This window comes from Natrix helvetica (assembly GCF_964273705.1).
Source record: "Natrix helvetica genome assembly, chromosome: 12".
Taxonomy (NCBI): Eukaryota; Metazoa; Chordata; class Lepidosauria; order Squamata; family Natricidae; genus Natrix; species Natrix helvetica.
In genome coordinates this window covers 17790782-17812086 of record NC_138556.1, presented here as the reverse complement: position 1 = coordinate 17812086, position 21305 = coordinate 17790782, and the positions used below count along the sequence as shown (strand labels likewise).

Sequence of the window (21305 nt, the reverse complement as noted above, 5' to 3'; positions counted from 1 at the left end):
CGCCGGATTTGGCATTAATCGGGCCCCACCCAGGGGCCTAGGACGTCGTAACGTATTTTCGTAATATACGTGCGGATCCAAGCAGTGCGGCCTTTTGCATTTGACTGATGGTGATTTTGTCAAGTTTTAACTGTTTTAAATGTAATTCCAGTGCTTTTGGAATAGCACCCAGTGTGCCGATTACCACTGGAATTACCACTGCTGGTTTGTGCCATAATCGTTGAATTTCGATTTTTAAGTCCTGGTATTTCGCGGCTTTTTCATGTTCCTTCTCGGCGACCCTGCTATCACCTGGTTTATTTTTTATTATTATTATTATTATTATTATTATTATTATTATTATTATTATTATTATTATTATTATTATTATTATTATTATTATTATTGAATATGTATGAATTCCTCAAATCCAGGGGTGGGATTCAGCCGGTTCGGATGAGTTTGGGCAAACCAGTAGCTCCAACCATCAGCTGGGTAGCAAAACCGGTTTGCTCCGACGATCGGAGCAACTGCTTCCTGTTGGGGCCCTAAGGAGCCTGGGCAGGCAAGCAAGGAGTGGCTGGGAGGTTAGGGGCGAGTAGAGGCCGGCGAGGTGTCCCCTGGCTTGAGTGACATGACCTCCTGGCCACGCCCACCCAGTCACATGGCCACCTTGCGACGCCCACCCAGCCGTTCATTAGGCAGATCGTATTAGTGTTCAGCAGGATTTAAAATTATGAATTTAATGGTCCCAGAGGTCCGAAGGTTTGGTGACCTCTGCTCTAGAAAGAGTACGTGATTCTCTTCCTTTTTCAAATCTCGATGGTGAATCTACCAGGAAATGTCCCTCCAGCTGAAAGAGCAAATTGCTTTGTTGGAATCGATGGGGAGGGAGGTGATGCTGAGTATTGAGTTACACCCAGGGACATAAACAGCAGCTGGCTGCGTATCTTGAGCATCTTGGCAGATGAGAAGAAGCTCTGGAGATATGTAGAGCACCAGGACCAATCTTCTCCAAACCCAAGAGAATTTCAACGGGAGAGAAAATTCAAGGTTGCAAAAGCCAAGCTCTAATTGGAGACCCCAGCTAAGCCCTGAAAAGTAAGCCAACTTCCTGCCCTCCTTGTGTTTTATGGTGGTTTCTTATTTTCGCATCCCTTTCTGCTAAAGAGATAAAGGATCTCTCCCCAAAAGTAGTAGCTTCAAGCAACCTTGGGATTAGAAGAAGCCCTGACTTGAGATGATGCTTATCATCAACTTGGAGATATTCCCTTACTAGGCAAAGATAAAATCTGAACCAGTTTTTTTTTATACCATAACTAATTTATAAAGGGAAAATGTCCGGACCAAATGTAATTTCTAATGTTTGATTTTCCCCCTTCCAGATGGAGCCCCCTTGTGGAATACTGTGAAGCTGTTACCATGGCAACTCCAATGCGCTGTACACTAGAATCCATTTAACGGCAGTACAGTAGAAGCCATTTGAAGGCACAACAGGCTGTATCTTAGCAGAACACACACCCCAAGAGGTGTTAGGGGTGTCTTTCCCCCCCCCCCCAACCACAGCATTTGTTTCAGGAGAGTAAGTCATCTGTGTACCAAGTTTGGTTGAAATTGCTCAAGGCGTTCCAGAGTTACGCTGGAACAGACACACACATAAACATAGAGCCATTTTTATATATTTATAGATATATTTTAGAAAGAGAAGGAGCCTCATTAGAAGTAGGAGAAAAAAAATCTCCGTGGAAACAGAGTTTTCCTTCCCAAAGTCAGATCCCTTGCCTGATGTGTCTTCTGTCCCGGGAATCAGTGGTGGGATTCAAAATGTTTTACTACCGTTCTGTGGGCGTGGCAGGGGAAGGACACTGCAAAATCCCCATTCCCTCCCAATCAGCTGGAACTTGGGAGGCAGAGAATAGATGGGGGCGGTGCCAGCCAGAGGTGGTATTTACCGATTCTCCTGACTACTCAAAATTTCCACTACCGATTCTCCAGAACTGGTCAGAACCTGCTGAATGCCACCTCTGCCGGGAACCAACCTGGTTGCTACAGCTCTCCGTTCTCCGGTGATTCGGCCCTCTCTTGGAAAGGGGACCATGGTCTCGGGGGTCCAAAAGGCTTGGGGGACAAAAGCCGTGGGCTGCGGGGTCTGAGTAAAGCTCCTTCATCCTGCACATGCTTTAGGGGGGCTTTGGGAGAAGCTGCAGGGGCTAATAAAAGCTTGTTGGATGCTGAAGATGTATCAGAGAGGGTCCCCAGTGGTTGAAGAGATGGGCCAGAAGGGAGAAGGGAGGGCCGACTTTGCGCCATCCTGATGTTCGAAGAGGTGTCCTTTTGCTCCTCCTCGGTGCAGGCTGGAAACTCTTCCTCTATCTTTACGTGATGGGAAGAGCATGGAGCTTCATCCTTCTGTGAGGAAACCTCCAGAATCTCATGGCAACGAGCCCTTTGCCCATCCTCTCCGGGGCTGGTGGAAAGTCTTGGAACCTGCACCTCCTTTCCCGACGGTCGCTTGGAAAGCTGCCGGATGTGCTGAATCTGTTCCTGGAATCTCAGTTTGGCTGTTGGGAGGAAAGGCAAGCTTGGGTTTTAACGACCATCCATTCCTGTAGTCGTCAGCTTTCAACAGCCCATTTAGGGACTGTCCAAATGTCTATGGAGATCCTCCATCATCCAAGTGAGGATGGATGTCCCAAAGGTGCTTTTTTTCCCAACAGGCAGCTGGACTTTCTGTTTTTCCTTTGAAGGCGTTTTCACTTCAAAGCGAAACATCTTCAAAGAAGAAAGAAAAAGAAAGAGGGATGGAGGGAAGGAAGGAGAAAGAAGAAAGAAAGAAAGAAAAGAAAGAAAGAGAAAGGGAGGGAGAGAAGGAAGGAGAAAGAAAAAAGGAGGGAGGAAAGGAGAAAGGAAAGAAAGAAAAAGAAAGGAAAGAAAAAGAAAAAAAGGAAAAGGGAAGGAAGGAAGGAGAAAGAAAAAGGAGGAAGGAGAAAAAAGAAAGAGGAAAAAAAGAAAGGGAAGGAAGGAGAAAAAAAGGAAAAAAGAAAGAAAAAGTGGGAGGGAAGGAAGGAGACAAGAAAAAAAGGAAGAAAAAGGGAGGGAGAGAAATAAGGAAGGAGAAAAAGAAAGGGAGGGAGGGAAGGAGAAAGGAAAGGAAGAAAAACAAAAGAAAGAAAAAAAGGAAAGAAAGAAGGAAGGAAGGAGAAAAAGGAGGGAAGGAAGGAGAAAGAGGAAAGAAAAAAGGAAAAGAGTGGGAGGGAAGGAAGGAGAAGGAAGAAAAGAAAAAGGAAGGAAAAAAAGGAAGGAAGGAGAAAGAAGAAAAAAGAAAGAGGGAAGGAAGGAGAAAGAAAGAAAAAGAAAACTAGAAAGTCCAGTTGTCTCTTGACCTTTGAGACTTCAATGACATTGAAAAAAGTGACTTATCACCGTTTTTCACACTTACAATTGTTGCACCATCCCCAGAGTCAGGTGATCAAAATTCGGACGCTTGACAACTGACTCTCATTTATGACGGTTGCAGTGTCCCATGTTCCCCTTTTGCGTCCTTCTGCCAAGCAACATCAATGGGGAAGCCAGATCCACTTCACAACCGTGTTACTGACTTTTAACAACTGCAGTGATTCACTTAACAACTGGGACAAGGAAAGTCATAAGACCGGGCAAAACTCACTTAACCAATGTTTCACTTAGCCACAGAAATGTTGGGCTCAATTCTGGTCGTTAAGTCGAGAACTACCTGTACATCCTGCACCTCTTACCCCAAAAGTCCTCAAAGGAAGCAGCCAAGATTTTTAAAAACATTTTCCATAAAACATTGAATGATAAAGAGAGCTGAACTTTCAATGACTGAAGATTTCTCCAAAAAGCAGTGATTATATATACTGAATATTTTTTTAAAAAGGATTTGAATCTTAAAAAACAAAAATTACAAAGCTTTTAAATCTCTTTTCATCCTGCAGTGAAAGTTGAGACTTAACTGAAATAAGAGCTGGAAGCTCCTCACCTTGTATTAAGTTCTCGTTTTTCTCTTTCAAAGTTTGAATTTCACAGGCCATGGCGGAAATCTGGAAGTGAGAAAACAAAATTAATAACATTCTGCAAAAAGGGAGCCGAGACCCTTTTAAGAGCCTGCAGCCAAATGATGAAAGTAACTGATTTACTTTTGGGTCTTATTATTTTGGTTTATTATTCCCCCCCCCCCCCCAAATAAACTTTTCCCCAAAGCTCAAATCAGTCATTGAATGCTTGCAACAAGCCTTCCCCAGGTTGGAGGAAAAGCTGAGAATGACCGTCTTAACTTCACCAAGGAAAAAGAAAATAAAACTAACATCATAGAAAAATGCAACTCTCCATATGTTTGTTACTCAATCATCCTTTAAAAGGGTGGAATTCAGCTGCGAATGTGATAGACAGCTTATTTTTCAATATTGGGGAATTGGGGGAGAATCGGGTTTTACCTTGGGGGGCCATGGTGGGTGTGGCCAGCTTGCCATCACATGTTGGGGGCGCCTGTGGCCCAGCAAAAATAGGCTCCTGAGCTCCGTTTTCGGCTGTATTGGCCTCGTGCAACCCTCTGCCAGTGAAAATGGAGCTTGGGAGAGCCTGATGCTGGCAAATAAGTTGTACTTACCACATCGGTTTTGGCTTTCAGCTGCTGACGAAGGCTCTGTTCCCCTTCCTCCCACTTGGATGCTTCTCCAGCTTCCAAATGTTTTTCTCCCGACGGAAGTCCGAGGGATTCCTGTGAAGTGGTCTTTGGGAGGAAGCAAACTGGAAGTCATTCCGGGCATTGCTGATGAAAGGAAACAGCTAAAGAACAGGGGTCGACTTGGGAGTAAGGCCACGGGTGGAGGATGAATGGCCCTTCCCAGAGGAAATAAAAGAGGAGCGACAGGGGAGTGGAGTTTGCAGGAGACCATGAGTTCATTCCTGCATTCTTGCCGAAGTATTGTGGTTTCTAAAAGATATTGGCCTGGCCACTCTCCCAGGCTGATAAAGGTCGGTAATTGTGAACTATCTTGAAAGACTGTGGGAGAGGGAAGACTTTGCTGGAGAGGAATTCAGTGTCAATTAAATAAAAGGGGTTTATCGGGACGAGGACTCGGCTTCATGCTGCTGGGGAGGCTTCGGTCAGTACACCTACAACCCATTCTAGGACTGCTTGATCACCCCTGCTCCAGTGGGACCTCCAACGTCCCAAAAACAAGGGTCGGTATCCAGGCAGCTGGGACTCAACTGGTGGCCCATGAAGACAATGGAAAGGTGGAATCTCACCAGCACTCGCGGGAAATTCTGAGGTGGTGTTGAGCTCCTTGCCTTCAGTCCCCCATCCTGATGCTTCCTGGCTCCGGCTTGCGGCTCTTGCCTCTGTCTGAACAGTTCCTTCAGCTTTTGGGGAACAGAAACAGATGGAAATAATAGTCTGGTTAATGACAACTATACACAGACTTGAGGGGTTCTAGAAGCTACGAATGCCATATGAGCTAAATCTAGATCCAGCGGGATCGGCCATCGGCTAACACGGGGTTATAAAAGTTGATGGATGCTTCAAGTTCAGAAGAGATGCTTGGAATGTGCAGGAATGGAAGAGAGCTTCCGTCTGTCACTCGTTAAGGCAAACCCTATTCAGAACTATCAGAGGATTCATGACTGGGAGAGACATGGAACAAGATCAGCCAATGAATAGGCCTAGCAACTCAGTCAGCCAATGATGGCTGTTTAGAAACTGAAACAGTATTTGCTGGAGACAGCTTGGTGTCTGGGCATGACTTAGTCCAACTGTTCTGTACTAAAGCTGCAAGTCTGTGCAAAAATAACCCCAAATGACCGGGTTGTTTTTTGCTCGTTTTTGGCTCCCCCCCCCCCCCCCAGGAACACTCCACAAGCCTCCTAAGGGCTATTCATGCCTCCTTTTTTGAAAAAAAAATGGGCCCATTTTCACGTTTTTCGGAGGTTTGCAGAGTGCAAAAACTTTTTTTAAAAAAATTTGCCTCTTAAAACCTTGGTGCGTCTTGTACTCCGGCGCATCTTATACTCCAAAAAATCCGGTAGTCTGCTCTGAACTCTGAACTAAAACAATATCTCCTCTGCCTGTGTTTTGCCTGTAACTACTACCACGTTGGAGAATCCACTATTGGCATTGTACATTTACTCGTGTGTTATTACGTATATAAAGAAGTTAATGAATCCTGCTGAATCAGTTATCGGTGTGCGCTTTCTGGATTTGATCTTTCTGCAACAAACTCTGACGAGAACCTCTCCCAATGTTTAGCCACCATCTGATAGCCACTGAACATACTCAGTCCTCATCAGATTGTCTTGGTCTTCTCCTACACCTTCAATATCTTCTGTCTCTCCCAATTTCCCCAGCAGTGTCACTGTGTTTTTTTTGTTTGCCAGCTGTGCTTCAACTCTAAGACTTACGGTAGACTGAACTTACTCTTATCACTAAACTCACTACGCATGTCCACTCATTCTTCCACATTCCTTCATCATTATTATTTCATTTTTCTTTGTCTTTTGTTCGCCTGCCAAGGTGGTAGGCAGGAACCCTGCCGAAATGTAAGCGTTAGCTAGTAATTTGTGTTTTCATTTTCTTTACAAATAAAATGTGTTTCTTAGAAACACAGAAACGCATTTTATTGTAAAGAAAACGAAAACACAAACTTACTAGCTAACGATTACATTTTGCTTAATTATCAAGTATACTTCAAGGAGAAGCCACGGTTCATCCTTCATTAAATACAGGGCTGAATTTACATCCTGACAAGCAGAAAAGCTAACTTCAAGGACAGCTCTCTCAGATAAACGTTCTTCACCTTGGGTCTGCCAGGGTTTTGGGTCTACAACCCCCCTCACCGCCAGTCAGCATGGCCGTTGCAATGTTACACATCTGGAGCACACGAGAGGTCCTTGCGGTGTAAGGGATGGAAGGCAGGGAAGGGGAAAGACTGCGGTTTCAAAATGTCTGCAATAATACCAGTCCATTCTTGGTGTTGAGCTTGGGCAATCTCATTTCTGCAGCTGTCCTCTCCTTGCCCTCTAAGAGATGGCAGAAGGAGAAAGATGGGACAGTGAACAAATGCCGTGACTGACATCTCACCTGCTCCGTCACTGAATGATGCTGTAGCCGGAGACCTTCCAGCTGGTTCCCAACCATCTTTCCCTCCAAGCCAGCAGGACGCCCCTAGAAGGGGAAAAAAACCTCTGGGTCAGCAATTATGTCCTGATTGTAACTTCTCTTTTAGTACATGGGAAATTAAACCTCTCAAGAGTTTTGTGAACCGATTACAGATTATGAGCTATTGTGACCTTCCAAGGTATCTCTCCAAACACTCACTTCCATATTCATCATCTTTTAATGACTAGAGCTGGTTTTTCACCACGGCCCATTGGATGTTGTTCAGACTGCGGCTTCCCGAGAGCATGAAGCAAACTCCTTGTCCTGACAAAATCCCCTTTTATTAATTGACTGTGAATTCTGCTCATTCACATCCAGCAAAGTCTTTCAAGGGAGGATTTACAGTCACAGACCTTATCTGGCTTGGAAAGCTGCCAGGCCGACATCTGCAAAACTTGGCAAGGAGTCTCAGAGAGTCACGAACCAATTAAGCAAACTCATTGTCTCCTGCAAACTCCACTCCCCTTTCACTCCTCTTTTATTTCCTCTGGGAGGGGCCATTCACCATCCCCCTGTGGCCTTACTCCCAAGTCCACCCCTGTTCTTTAGCTCTTCCCTTCTCCTGGCAGCTCTGCACATGCGCACACTGGGAACAGGTGCCAGCTGTTCCTCTGCCTCACTGATGTCTGACTCTGAAGGCAGCTGATAACTGGCAAATGGCTCTGGCCCCATCTCTGCCTCCGACACAGAGCCCTCGTCCGAGCCCTCCCCAGACTCCAGGACTGGCCCAGGTTCCTCCCCAACCCTCCTCACTGTCCGAATCTGCTGCCAGCTCCTCTGGCTACTGGCGGGCCACAACAGGTGTCTCCAAGCTGACTTGTCTCATAGCAACTGGGATGGAGCCTGGAGGTGCCTTCTACATGTAGCTGAAACATATTTGCGGTGGGTGCCAGATCCAACAGACATGTCCTCTTGACCAGGACTAACCTTTTCATAGGAGGTCCCTGGATCTTCTCTTGTTATCTTCGGCTCTGATGAAGTTCTCATCTCCAACGCAGCTCTCTCCACATCTCTGGTCTGCCTGAGGTCTCTCAAGGCTTGGTCCCTGGAGACAAGAATTCTTGTTCTGACCTAGGCTTCCCCAAAAAGCAGGAGGCAGAGTCCTGGTCCTGACAAAACCCCTTTTATTCAACGAAGGTGAATTCCTCTCATTCACACTCAGCCAAGGCCTGGCAAACAGTCTTTCAAAGGAATATTTATGACCACAGACCTTATCTATCTTGGAAAGCTGCCATGTAAATATTTTCCAAATGAGGTGCTGTGCAAGGAAAGACTAGGCACAGAGTCTCTGAGATTCACGGACAGATCTTCACACTCCTGAAACGAATCTAACGACTGAACGAACGAATTGTTTCCTGCAAAAGCTCAATTCCCTTTCGCTCCTCCTTTATGTCCTATAGGAGGACCCAATCACCTTCCACTTGTGACTTTACTTCCAAGTCGACCCTGATTTCTGAGTTGTGTTTTTCTTCTGGCAGCTCTGCGCATGCACACACTGGGAACAGGCTCCAGCTGTTCTTCTGCCTCACTGCTGTCTGCTTCCGAAGGCAGCTGATAACTGTCAGACGGCCCTGGCCCCCTCTCTGCCTCCGACACAGAGCCCTCACCCGAGCCTTCCTCAGACTCCAGGACTGGCCCAGGTTCCTCCCCAACTTCCTCACTGTCCGAATCTGCTGCCAGCTTTGCTGGCCCTGGTGGGCCACAACAATTCTTTTGAACTAAAGCGCAGAGCCAACAGTCCCTCCCAGAAACCACACCCAATGCTTAGTCTTTTGGCACAAAAAATCGAGTCAAAATGAAGAAGCATCAACTAGCGGAGGAAGATGGAGGCCTCCAGACATTAGAGGAAATAAAAATAAATAACATTCCCTATAGATCTGAACAGTTTTTCTTCCCGTTTTGTGCAGCAGTAATAACTCTGGGAACCTGTCCTTTTGTAAAAATTTTGCTTTCCTCCTCCTCCTTCTCCCTGCAAACCCCATTCCCTTCTAGCACTGATATTGTTACATGATCAGGTAATGAAATGTCTGCAAGAAAACAACGAAGCTCAGAGAGCACCAAGGAGTCCACAATTCAAACCTGAGCTACAAATATTCCATGTTAATACTAGATATATCCTTAGAGATTCCAGGATTCTCCTCCTCCTCCTTCCTCCAGAAATGCTAGCACTGCAGTGTTGTTATTATTGTTGGGTGGAATTTGTCACCACATGACAGCCTTCTCTGTCAAAAGCGCCTTTTATTCCCTGGAGAACATGGACCTATCGATTCCCGTGAAGATCTAGTGGTTCTTTATACCTTCGGATCTCTGCCTTGTTGCCTTGCGTTCCTTACTTTTCAGCAAGTTGCTCCTCCAAACCACGGACCAGTTGCTGCAGCCTCTGCTTCTCCAAACTCCATTCCGCGTTCTGTCCAGAAACAAGAACCCAAGTCAGCAGGCGAGAGGCGTGCCAGCCCTGAGATGCTGCTGCAGAGGTTCTCCAGGGCATCGCTGAGATTTAAACATGGCACGACCAGTTCCTTCTCCTCCCCCTCCAACCCACCTCCCTTCTAGGACTGATGATGTTACCTAGTTTGGGCAATGAAAAGTCTAGAAGAAAACCACCAAGCTCAGACAGCACCAAGGACCCCACAGTCCTCCTTCTCCACCTCCTCCTCTTCTTCTTCTTCCTCTTCCCCTTCTTCCTCCTCCTCCAACCCACCTACCTTCTAGGAGTGATGATGTTACCTAGTTTGGGCAATGAAAAGTCTAGAAGAAAACCACCAAGCTCAGACAGCACCAAGGACCCCACAGTCCTCCTTCTCCACCTCCTCCTCTTCTCCTTCTTCCTCTTCCCCTTCTTCCTCCTCCTCCAACCCACCTACCTTCTAGGAGTGATGATGTTACCTAGTTTGGACAATGAAAAGTCTAGAAAAAAACTACTAAGCTCAGAGAGCACCAAGGAGCCCACAGTCGCCGTCTTCTTCTTCTTCTTCTTCTTCTTCTTCTTCTTCTTCTTCTTCTTCTTCTTCTTCTTCTTCTTCTTCTTCTTCTTCTTCTTCTTCTACTTCTTCTTCTTCTTCTTCTTCTTCTTCTTCTTCTTCTTCTTCTTCTTCTTCTTCTTCTTCTTCTTCTTCTTCTTCCTCCTCCTCCCCTCCCCCTCCCCCTCCAACCCACCTCCCTTCTAGGACTGATGATGTTACCTAATTTGGGCAATGAAAGGTCTAGAAGAAAACCACCAAGCTCAGAGAGCACCTAGGACCTTACAGATCCTTGCCTACAGCTGAAAGTTCAAAAGAGCTAGGACAATTGAACAGCCAGAAGACAAGGAAAGGGAGGAAAACTACTAAGAAACTGTTGGCCACACCTTGGCCTGGAGGGCCTGGTTCTGGGCCCCCATTTTCTCCAACTCTTCTCCTTTGCTCCTCAAAGCGGCATCCATGTCCTCCCATTGGTTTCTCCAGTCTTGGGAGATGGACCGTTGCTCGTCCAACTGCTTGCCCAACTCTTCGGCTTGTCTTTCAAGGTCCTGGCAGTGCACCTGTAGAAGGCCCTTCTCCTTCTGCAACTGGATCTGAGATTCCCTACGGAGTACGGAACCAAGGGGAAACAAGGTAGAAGGTCCATCAAAAAGCTTTCGTGAATTCTTCAAAGCTGCCTGGAAAGGAATCGGGGAACCAATTTTTGCACCTATGGAGTTCCTTCTAAGGAGTTCCTTCTAAGGGAAGTCCTTTTCAGCCCAATCCCTTTAACCATTGGGCTACCTTGTCCTCTTGACTCAAGTAGTGTCATGCCTGCAAGCCATCTTTTCTTTTTGGACTTCAGGCCTGCCACACTTTCCATTGTTTACTTTCTATTGTGGGGAAACGGGAGGGTGGATTATATGGAGTTGGGTGATATGTAGCCATAATAACATTCTTCTTAGAATGTCAGGGTCATCTTTGTCTCTGCGCTTGGGCGGAACTGGATGGGTGAACTCTGTTTTCATGGCAGGGAGAAGATTGGACCATGGGATGGACTTATGGGTGATGGGGCTCCAGGAGCTTGAACTTTCAACTGGGTAGGAAAACCTGGAAGCTTTCCGATTCGGGTTTTCCCAGATGTGCCAATATGGCATCTCTAATAAAGTGGAACATTGAGGAAACCCAAGCCTCAGAGTTTTATTTCGTTGGGGGTGTTTTTTGGAACCCTGACAAGTAGGTTGTCAACTGCCTTGAAACACCAATGGAATGGATATGCTCAAGAAATAAAATTATTTCTTGAAAACAAACAAAGTATTGGAGAAAAACACACACATGGTTGGAAAAAATGACAAAGCAACAACTAGATTTAAAACCAGAAATATTTTTGTTGGGCATTTGGGAAGAAGGTCTGAACGCTTCTTACCTGAGATGATCACAGCTTTCCTGCAGAGCTTTCCTGCTCTCCTCCTGGCCCTGCCACTCGGCCGTTCTTTCGAGGAGGTATTTCTCCTTCTCTTCCAGCAACTGGGTTCGCTCATCCTCCAGAGCCCGGACGTGGTTAGCATGGGACTTCTTCTCCTCCTCCAGAAGATGCAGCTTTTCTACAAGAGCTCCCAGCCTTTGGTGGCTCTCAGCTGCTGTAGAAGGAAGCTCTTCGTTCTCCTGGGAGAAGAACTGCATCTCCTCCTTCACGAGGACTTTCTTTTCTTCCTGTTGGTTGGCCCGATTCTTATTACTCGCAAGTTCTGATTTGAGAGCCGAGATCTGGTCCCTGGATCCTTCTTGATTTTTCTGGGCATGCTTCAACTCCAGACTGAGATGCTGGATTTGTTGAAGCAAAGCCACATTCTTCTGCAATGAAGTTGTCACGAGAGAGAAATCTTTCTTTCTTTTTTTCCTATCCAAAGTTTTTTAAAATTTTTAATACAACTTTACACAGAAACAAAGTGTTGACCGGATCTTTCCTTTCACATCTTCTCATTTACCTACAGTATTTTTCGGACTATAAGATGCACCAGTGTATAAGACGCACCAAGAGTTTGAAGAGGTAAGTAAGAAAAAAATTTTTTGTCTTCCCCGGTCCCCAGGAGCACTCTGCAGGCTTCAGCAGGGCTGGGGGAAGGCAGAAACGCCTCTGGTTCTCATCCGGCGGGGCAATTTGGGGAGGCCAAAAATGGCTGTATTCAATGTATAAGACGCACCAACATTTCTACACTCCTTTAGGGAGGGAAAAGGTGCGTCTTATACTCTGAAAAATACGGTACTTAATCCATTTTACATCATAGCTTGGTTTTCACTTTCAGCCAAATTGTTTTCTTTCGTCATTTTCCATTTTTATACTTATTTTTTTCTTAATACATAAACTTAATACATAAACTTAATATGTAATCAATTGCCCCTTCAAAAATTACATCCAATTATCATTTCATATTTCTCTATTGGTCTATTTTGCTATAAACAATATATATCCACCAGAGAGAAATCTTTCATAGTTCATTTTTCATTCATAAACTACAGACAAAGCGTCCTTTGAAAAGGAAAACAGTCTCCCACCTAAAAAATACAAGGGCAAATTGTTGCCTTGAACCAAGATTGATTGATTGATTGATTGATTGATAGACACACAAACATACACACACACAAACATACATATACCTACCTGTTTGATGTTCTTGTAAGCAGCTTGGAGTTGGCATCTTTCTCGCTTGGCTTCCAGTGACTTTGTGGCTGTTGGGGGACCGGCTGAGATCTGCTCTCCCTGAAGACCCAAAGGAAGAGAAATGGGTTCTTAAAAATAGTTCTCAGACCATCACTGTTCTGACCGAGGCTTCCCGAGAGCATGAAGCAAACTCCTTGTCCCGACAAAACCCCCTTTGATTAACTGACTGTGAATTCTGCTCCTTCACATTCAGCAAAGTCTTTCGAGGGAGGATTTACGGTCACAGACCTCATCTGGCTTGGAGAGCTGCCAGGCTGATATCTGCAAAACCTGGCAAGGAGTCTCGGAGAGTCACGAATCAATTAAGCGAACTAAGGTGCTAGGGATTCGAACCGCTGAACTGCCGAGCCTTCCTGATCGACAAGCTCAGCGTCTTAGCCCCAGAGCCACCGCATCCCCTGTATTATGAATTATATTATGCATTGCTTATTTCTTACCAACGGCACCCACTCTTTCAATCTTAACATCTTCAAGGGCAAGCCCCGTGGGGGAGCCCGTTGCAGCAGTCAAGCTGCTCCCTCTGCTGCCTCTTCGGACTAACCTCCTTGACGCATTTCAGCTGGTGCACCATCTCATTCCGTTTTTCTTCTAAGGTCTTGATGCAGGTCTTCAAGGCAGACAGGCTTTTTTGAAGGCTCCTCAGATCCTGGCCAACGTCCAAGGTTTCCTGGGTCTGAAGAGAGAATTCCCCCCCCCTTTTTTTTAGCCACGGTGGCGCAGGGGTCAGAGTGCAATACTGCAGGCTACTTCTGCTGACTGCCATCTGCCTGCAATTTGCCAGTTCAAATCTCACCAGGCTCAAGGTTGACTCAGCCTTCCGTCCTTCCGAGGTGGGTAAAGTGAGGACCCAGATTGTTGGGGGGCAAGAGGCTGACTCTGTAAACCACTTAGAGAGGGCTGTAAAGCACTATAAAGCAGTATATAAATGTAAGTGCTATGGCTACTTTCCTTCCTCCCTTTTCTCTCCTCTCCTCTCCCCCCTCCCTTCCTCTGCTTAGAATGCAGTATTGCAGGTTAATTCTGCCAACTGCCAGCAGTTCGATCGGCTCAAGATTGACTCAGTCTTCCATCCTTCCAAGGCTGGTAAAATTAGGACCCCATTTGTTGGGGGCAAGAGGCTGACTCCATAAACTGTTCAGAGAGGGCTGTAAAAGCACTATGAAGTGGTCTATAAGTGTAAGCACTATTGCTATCTTCCTTCCTCCCTCCCTCCCTCCCTCCCTGCCTTCCTTCTTTCCTTCCCTCCCTCTCAGTGGTTAGAATGCAGCATTGCAGGCTAATTCTGCTCACTGCCAGCAGTTTGATCCTGACCGGTTCAAGGTTGACCTCGGCTTTCCATCCTTCCGAGGTGGGTAAAATAAGGACCCAAACTGATGCGGGCAATAAGTACGCGCGCTCACATTTTCGATTCTGGGGGAACCGGTTGTTACATTATGTGACGCCCACCTCTCGTTTCAGATCCAGATGTTGAGATTTGGAAGGTTTTCCTTACCACATGTTCGCTCTGACTGAAACCCTGGGAAAGCAAGCAGTGATCCCTTTGACCAAAGTAAGACTTGGTCTTCGCCAGATCCATTTCCATCTTGAAGATCCTGAAAGACACACCAAACAAGAAGATGGATTCCTGTTTTCCTAGGAATGGTTAATAGGATTATCTCGGGTTTTCTAGAAGCCACAAAATAGCCACATGGTTATGAAATATTTCCCAGCTTCATGAGTGAACAGAGTTGGCTTCTTTTGAAGAACAGCAACGGACGGTATTCGGAAAATGTCAACTTCTTTTTTCTTTATTTCTGACATACGATCAGAAATATTGTATTTACTCTTGTTGTAAATATTGTAAATACTGTTGTGGCCCGCCAGCAGAGCTGGCAGAAGATTCGGACAGCGAGGAGGTTGGGGAGGAACCTGGGCCAGTCCTGGAGTCTGGGGAAGGCTCTGATGAGGGCTCTGTGTCCGAGGCAGAGAGGGGGCCAGAGCCATCTGACAGTTATCAGCTGCCTTCAGAGTCAGACATCAGTGAGGCAGAAGAACAGTTGGAGCCTGTTCCCAGTGTGTGCATGCGCAGAGCTGCCAGACAAAGGGAACAGCTAAGGAACAAGGGCTGACTCGGGAGTAAAGGCACAGGTGGAGGATGAATGGCCCCTCCCGTAGGGAATAAAAGAGGAGCGAAAGGGGAGTGGAGTTTGCAGGAGAGACAATTAGTTCAATTCATGAGGGTGAAAGTCTGTTCCTGACTTCTTGCCAGGTAATTGCTGCTACAGCTTGGAGTTTGGAAGATATCGGCCTGGCAGCTCTCCAAGCCTGATAAAGGTCTGTAGTTATGAAATCTCTTGAATGACTGTTGGCCGGGACTTTGCTGGAGAGGAATCCCCTTTAACCTAAATAAAAGAGGTTTTATCGGGACGAGGAGTTGGCTTCGTGCTTTTGGGAAGCCTAGGTAGAAGTAAAGGTTCCCCTTGCATATATGTGCTAGTTGTTCCCGACTCTAGGGGGCGGTGCTCATCTCCGTTTCAAAGCCAAAGAGCCAGCGCTGTCTGAAGACGTCTCCGTGGTTATGTGGCTGGCATGACTCAACACCAAAGGTGCACGGAGCACTGTTACCTTTCCACCAAAGGTGGTCTCTATTTTTCTACTTCTAAGTTTTACATGCTTTCGAACTACTTGGTTGGCAGAAGCTGGGACAAGTAACGGGAGCTCACTCCGTTACGCAGCACTAGGGATTCGAACCGCTGAACTGCTGATCATTCTGATCGACAAGCTCAGCGTCTTAGCCACTGAGCCACTGCGTTCCTTCTTTGGGAAGCCTAGGTCAGAACAAATACTCCTGTTCTCCAAGAAAGGGGCTACTCACTTATCATCCAGCTCCCCTTTTCGTTTCCTGCCTTCTGAACGAATGACTTCCAACCATTTTCTTTCCTTTTCCAGGTAGGCAAAGGAACTCTCCATCTGCTGCAGGAAAGACAGGAGTCAGGGAAAAATTCACATGCCGGCCTATGCATTAACTAGAGCCTTGTGGTGAAGAAAAAATAATCTGTATTTTCTCCTTTAACAGTTTCGCTTCTCATCCATGCAGATTCAATGCAACAGCAGAGTTGGAAGGGACCTTGGAGGACTTCTAGTCCAACCCTCTGCCTAGGCAGGAAACCCTATACCGTTTCAGACAAATGGCTATCCAACATCTTCTTAAAAACGTCCAGCGTTGGAGCATTCACAACTTCTGGAGTTTGGGGAGAGGTCGTACGTTACCTTCTGTCTTAGGGAAGAGAGCTCAAATTCCATCATGTCAACTTCCAAATCGAGGTTCCGGGCTCCAAACTCTTGAGGTTGTCCTGCCAGCGAGTCGCCCGCCTCTCTAAGCTTCATGTTCCTTGGGGTCTCTTTCGAAACGTTTGCCTGCAGATCTGGCTGCGAGCCACTCCACCTCTTTCTAGCCAATGGCTGAATGGAGTTAAAGTCCTCTGTATTGTGGTTAGAAAAGGAATTTCTCCTCCTAAGACTTGAGCTGGGCGGCGGTGTGCTGTACACCAGATTCCTTGGAACATCTCTGCCAAAAGGAAATGCGTAAATAAAGGCATAAATAAATAAAGAGCTGAAGAATCAGTTTTGGTCGCCACGATGTAGAAAAGATGTGGAGACTCTAGAAAGAGTGCAGAGAAGAGCAACCAAGGATTAGGCTAAGGTGTAGGGTTTCCTGCCTAGGCAGGGGGTTGGACTAGAAGACCTCCAAGGTCCCTTCCAACTCTGCTATTGTATACTTGTATAAAACATACGAAGAACGGTTGCAGGAACTGGGTAGGTCTAGTTTAATAGAAAGAAGGACCAGGGGAGACATGATAGCAGTCTTCCAATATCTCAGGGGTTGCCACAAAGAAGAGGGAGTCAAACTATTTTCCAAGGCACCTGAGGGTAGAACAAGAAGCAATGGGTGGAAACTAATCAAGGAGAGAAGCAACTTAGAACTGAGGAGAAACTTCCTGACAGTTAGAACAATTAACCAGTGGAACAGAAGTTGCCTCCAGAAGTTGTGAATGCTCCAACACTGGATGTTTTTAAGAAGATGTTGGCTAGCCATTTGTCTGAAACGGTATAGGGTTTCCTGCCTAGGCAGGGGGTTGGTTTGGAAGACCTCCAAGGTCCCTTCCAACTCTGCTATTGCATTGAATCTGCTTGGATGAGAAGCGAAACCTCTTCAAAGAAAAACAAGGAAGTCCATTTGCCCCTTGGGAAAAAAAAAAGCACCAAGGAGAGATTCAGCCTGGAAATAAGGAGAAACTTTCTGACAGTGAAACAGAATATCAGAATTGATAGGAGGGGACCTTGGAGGTCTTCTAGTCCAACCCCCTGCTCAACATTGTCCAATCCAGACAAGGGATCTGAGATCTCTGCTTTATCATCTTTCTATGTACTAACCAAGTGCTTTGTCCTTTAATTTTTTTCATGCCAGCTAGGGGCTGCTGTCTGTTTGGCTACGGTGGTCAGTGCTGCCCTCTAGCTGACCGTACCTTCCTTCCTTTCTCTTTTTTTCATCTTAGATTCAATTGTGTCCAATTCTCAAGTCCTCACCCAACCACCGAGAACAAACTACGCCAGCCCTGTATGGTTTCTTCCTCCTGGCTGCAGTGTGATTACATGAGAAGAAGTCCCGCTGTTCATGCCATCCCCTTCATGTCCAGTTTATTCCAAACCTACCTTCTTTCGTTGCTGGTCTGAGTACCAGGCTGGGACCCCACAGACAGGGCTCTCAGAGGTCCAGGGTTTAGAAACTTCATGGGGGCTCCTCCTGGGTTGCTTTGTGGGATGCTGAGCTCCAGGGCTGCTGTTAGCCCATCGCTCTTTAGCTGAAAGAGAAAGGAAGAGTTTCAAAACTCAGTTAGGAAGATGTGACCATCCTAGACCAGGACAAGAAATAATGGGTGGAAACTAAATCAAGCAGAGAAAGCAACTTGGAATTAAGGAGAAACTTCCCAACAGTGAGGACAATGGACCAATGGAACATGCTCTGTCCGTAGCTTCCCAAGAGCAGGAAGGAAACTCCTTGTCCTGACCAAAAAACCCTTTTATTAATTGACTGTGAATTCTGCTCATTCACATCCAGCCAAATCATTCCAGGGAGGATTTACAGTCACAGACCTTATCTGGCTTGGAAAGCTGCCAGGCCGCCATCTGCAGAACTTGGCAAGGAGTCTCGGAGGGTCACAAACCAATTAAGGGAACTAATTGTCTCCTGCAAACTCCACTCCCCTTTCGCTCCTCTTTTATTTATTTCCTCTGGGAGGGGCCATTCATCATCCACCTGTGGCCTTACTCAGAAGTTGAGCCCTGTTCTTTAGCTGTTCCTTTCGTCTGGCAACTCTGCGCATGCGCACACTGGGAACAGGCTGCAGCTGTTCCTCTGCCTCACTGATGTCTGACTCTGAAGGCAGTTGATAACTGGCATATGGCCCTGGCCCCCTCTCTGCCTCCGACACAGAGCCCTCATCAGAGCCTTCCCCAGACTCCAGGACTGGCCCAGGTTCCTCCCCAACCTCCTCACTGTCTGAATCTGCTGCCAGCTCTGCTGACCGCTGGCCGGCCACAACAGAACAGCTTGCCACCAGAAATTGTGGGTGCTCCATCACTGGAGGTTTTAAGTAGAGACTGGACAGCCACTTGATTGAAGTGGTATAGGGACCTCAGAAGACCTCCAAGGTCCTTCCCAGGTCTATTCCATTCTAAAGTCCCAAAACGCCAGGGAATTTCTAGAAGCAGCCAAATTTTGATCACATGACTATGTGGGAAACGCTGCAAATGGGGATTAACTCTGAAAACACGGCCTTGAGTCCATTTGTCTCAGTGCCGTTGTAACTTTGAACCGTCCCTAAACAAATGATGGCAAGTTTAGGCCTTCCTTTTGCGAGTCCCCTGACTTGCAAAGGTTAACAGGCAGCAGAGACACCTGAGCACTTACCTGTGATGGAAAAGGACTCCTCGAAGGAAGGATCCTTTCTGAGGCCAAAAGTGACCGAGAGAAGGACACAGGGTTTCCGCTGGTATTTTCCGACTCTTCGCTGGGGACCCTTGAGCTTCCTGCCTCCACAGAGCTGCGTTGGAAACCTCCATCGATCCCTCCGTAACGGGAAGGCAAACTCCGAAATCCAGCCCACTTGTGGATAAACATTTAAGGTGTTGAAAATCCCAGAAAAAACGTCTCTTTCCTGAGCAATGTGGTCAAATCAACTGGATGATCCAATCTGGAATTCTGGCTGATGGAGGCTTGTGAATCCAGCCTGAAGAACCTAAAAAATAATCCATGACCCAAAATAGAGCGGGGAGGGAGAGTTTTTCCCCAAAACTAGCATTTTCCCCAATGCATGAAAAAGTTTCGTCAGAACAGAACGAAAGTCTCACAATCAGGACATTTAAAACGGCCCCAAATGTTTGCCTTCATTCCTGAGTTCCAAGCAACGGTGGTATCCAGCAGGTTCTGACCAATTCTGGAGAACCGGTAGTGAAAATTTTGAGTAGTTCGGAGAACCGGCAAGTACCACCTCTGGCTGGCCCCGCCCCCATCTATTCTCTGCCTTCCGAGTCCCAGCTGATCAGGAGGGAATGTACTTTAAGTACTATGATGTACTTTTGACCGAAGACAATGAAGTAATGGATTCTAATTTCCTAAATGCAGTTGTAAATTCACTAGATGGCTTCAGTCAAGTTGTTACTCTGCAAAAGAGTGTTTAAAAGAGACGGTTCAATTTATTAAGCCACCCAGGATAAGGGTGTCATTTTGTTCAGCCGACTGTTTTAGATGACAGTTATAAAAACAAGATCTTTAGCAATATTAGTAATAGCAAGTTTGAGTTCTACATGTTTTAGGTAATATTGATTAGTTGACCGAACCGTTTTATCTAATGCCAAATTTTGGATTATATTTGCATTTTCATATTTGGATCTTTTGGCCAGAAGTAAACGTTATCTTTATTTATTTGAAAGGAAAACGTTTAACAAGCTGAAATACAATAATGTTCAGTAAATCAAGAATGCAAAACAAAGATTTGCTAATCAAGAGCGGAAGTGATACACACGCAGAAGACAAGAAGAAAGGGAATGGAAGGGGGGAGACCTTTTAAAACGGAGCATCTCTTGGTGGATGTAATAAGGGGAAGGCAGACTCTGGGGGAGTTTTACCTGGAAAAATTCTGCTAAAAGAGGAGAAAGAAACCAAATGCCCAAATTAAACAATTTTTAGCAGAGCCATTGTTGCAAAGAGATCCCAGGGCAAAACAAAAACAAAAAACAGATTCCCACATTCAGCCAAAACTCATGCATCTGTAGAGGAACAGTTCCTTAATCAGAAATTATTCTAATTAAAAAGCTACGTTTTTCCAAACTGTCCGATGCGTTGAACAAATGAGCCCAGCTTTCTTCTAAAGGGAAAAATCTCAGAGAAAAGCGATTTTTAAAAAAGCGATGATCATTCCTGCTTACCTCCTAATAATCAGGGATACCAAGTGGGCGATCTCAGAAGAAACGGGGTGTGATCAACCATCTCCCCCCTTGGTCAGTCTGGCTTCTGTAGGCACGATAGCTTTCCCCAGGGCCAAGAGGAATCGATAGGGCAGTTGCTGCTATGGGAACTGTGGTGGCAACTAATCTCGGCGCTTACTCGCTTTCCATTGTTCAGGAAACGGGTAGGTTTGAAAAATGGTCACCTGGCCAAGTAAGAAGAACAGGAAAAGAGCCAAGAGGAGAAAAGTAAACTTTGCTAGCAGTTCCTTAAGCTGAGAAGATGGGCGGTTTGATACGGCAGCAGCGGCTTTGCTGCAAATTAGACATTCGCTAAGTGAGTTTTGCCCTCTCTTTGACGACTTTCCTTGCCACCGTTGTTAAATGAATCATCGCGGTTGATAAAGTTAGTCCCACGGTTGTTAAGAGAATCCGGCTTCCCCACTGACTTTGCTTGTTCAGGTGATTGCAAAAGGGACCCCCGGAGACACGGCGACCGTCATAACTATGAACCACTTGCCAAGCACGTCTGAATTTTGATCACACGAATAGGGGAAAATGCTGCAATGGTCGTTAAGTGTGGGAAATGGTCATACGTTACCTTTTCAAGGGCTGTTGTAACTTTTGAACGGTCACTAAACGAACGTATGTCAAAGAACTGGATTCAGTTCCAAGTGGGGGGGGGGGGAAGACTGGATTCATGGAAGTTACTTGGAAAGACGTATAATTGATGAACAGGATCAGTAGCTTGAGATGCTGGTGGGGGGTGGGGGAAGGGAAGAGATGCTTGAGAGTGCCTGGGTTTTATACCCTCTCTGGGCTTTTGAATTTGAGCTTGTATTCTGATTGGTTGTCAGACTCGCATGGGGTCATGCAAGGGCAACTCAGTAGACTGTCCTGAGTCCCAAGCTTGGTTGACTCTGGCTGGCTGATGATGTAATGAAAGGGCTTTGGGATTCCTATCATGGCTCTGCCTGAAGGAGGTAGATCTTTGTTATGTAGA

The 21305-nt window shown here is 46.1% G+C and overlaps 1 protein-coding gene across 3 annotated transcripts; it reads right to left on the bottom strand.

Annotated features, from left to right (window-relative positions):
- Positions 1-1647: 1647 nt before the first annotated feature.
- Positions 1648-20672, bottom strand: LOC309398221 (uncharacterized protein). 3 transcript variants are annotated; one of them, XM_081964896.1, is made up of 17 exons: positions 20285-20672; positions 18768-19095; positions 17510-17658; positions 16067-16364; positions 15672-15769; positions 14310-14409; positions 13359-13490; positions 12758-12856; positions 11522-11949; positions 10503-10719; positions 9490-9563; positions 8084-8201; positions 7079-7162; positions 5251-5364; positions 4607-4729; positions 3980-4040; positions 1648-2540 (listed from the first exon to the last, which is right to left on the bottom strand). In XM_081964896.1, exons 2-17 carry the CDS (start codon positions 18975-18977, stop codon positions 2026-2028), a joined length of 2820 nt encoding a protein of 939 aa, XP_081821022.1. In that variant the 5' UTR covers positions 18978-19095; positions 20285-20672; the 3' UTR covers positions 1648-2025. The 3 variants fall into 3 exon arrangements, with proteins under 3 accessions (XP_081821022.1, XP_081821024.1, XP_081821023.1); XM_081964898.1 differs by having other exon boundaries at positions 15672-15766; XM_081964897.1 differs by lacking the exon at positions 20285-20672 and having other exon boundaries at positions 18768-19218.
- Positions 20673-21305: the final 633 nt, after the last annotated feature.

Excerpts from the sequence above, each read along its gene's own strand:
- LOC309398221 (XM_081964896.1), bottom strand. The coding sequence starts at position 18,977 with ATGTTTATCCACAAGTGGGCTGGATTTCGGAGTTTGCCTTCCCGTTAC. Across the intron at positions 13,491-14,309 it reads TCAGTCAGAGCGAACATGTG|ACCCAGGAAACCTTGGACGT; the intron begins GTAAGGAAAACC and ends TTCTCTCTTCAG. Across the intron at positions 11,950-12,757 it reads CTTACAAGAACATCAAACAG|AAGAATGTGGCTTTGCTTCA; the intron begins GTAGGTATATGT and ends ACTTCATTGCAG.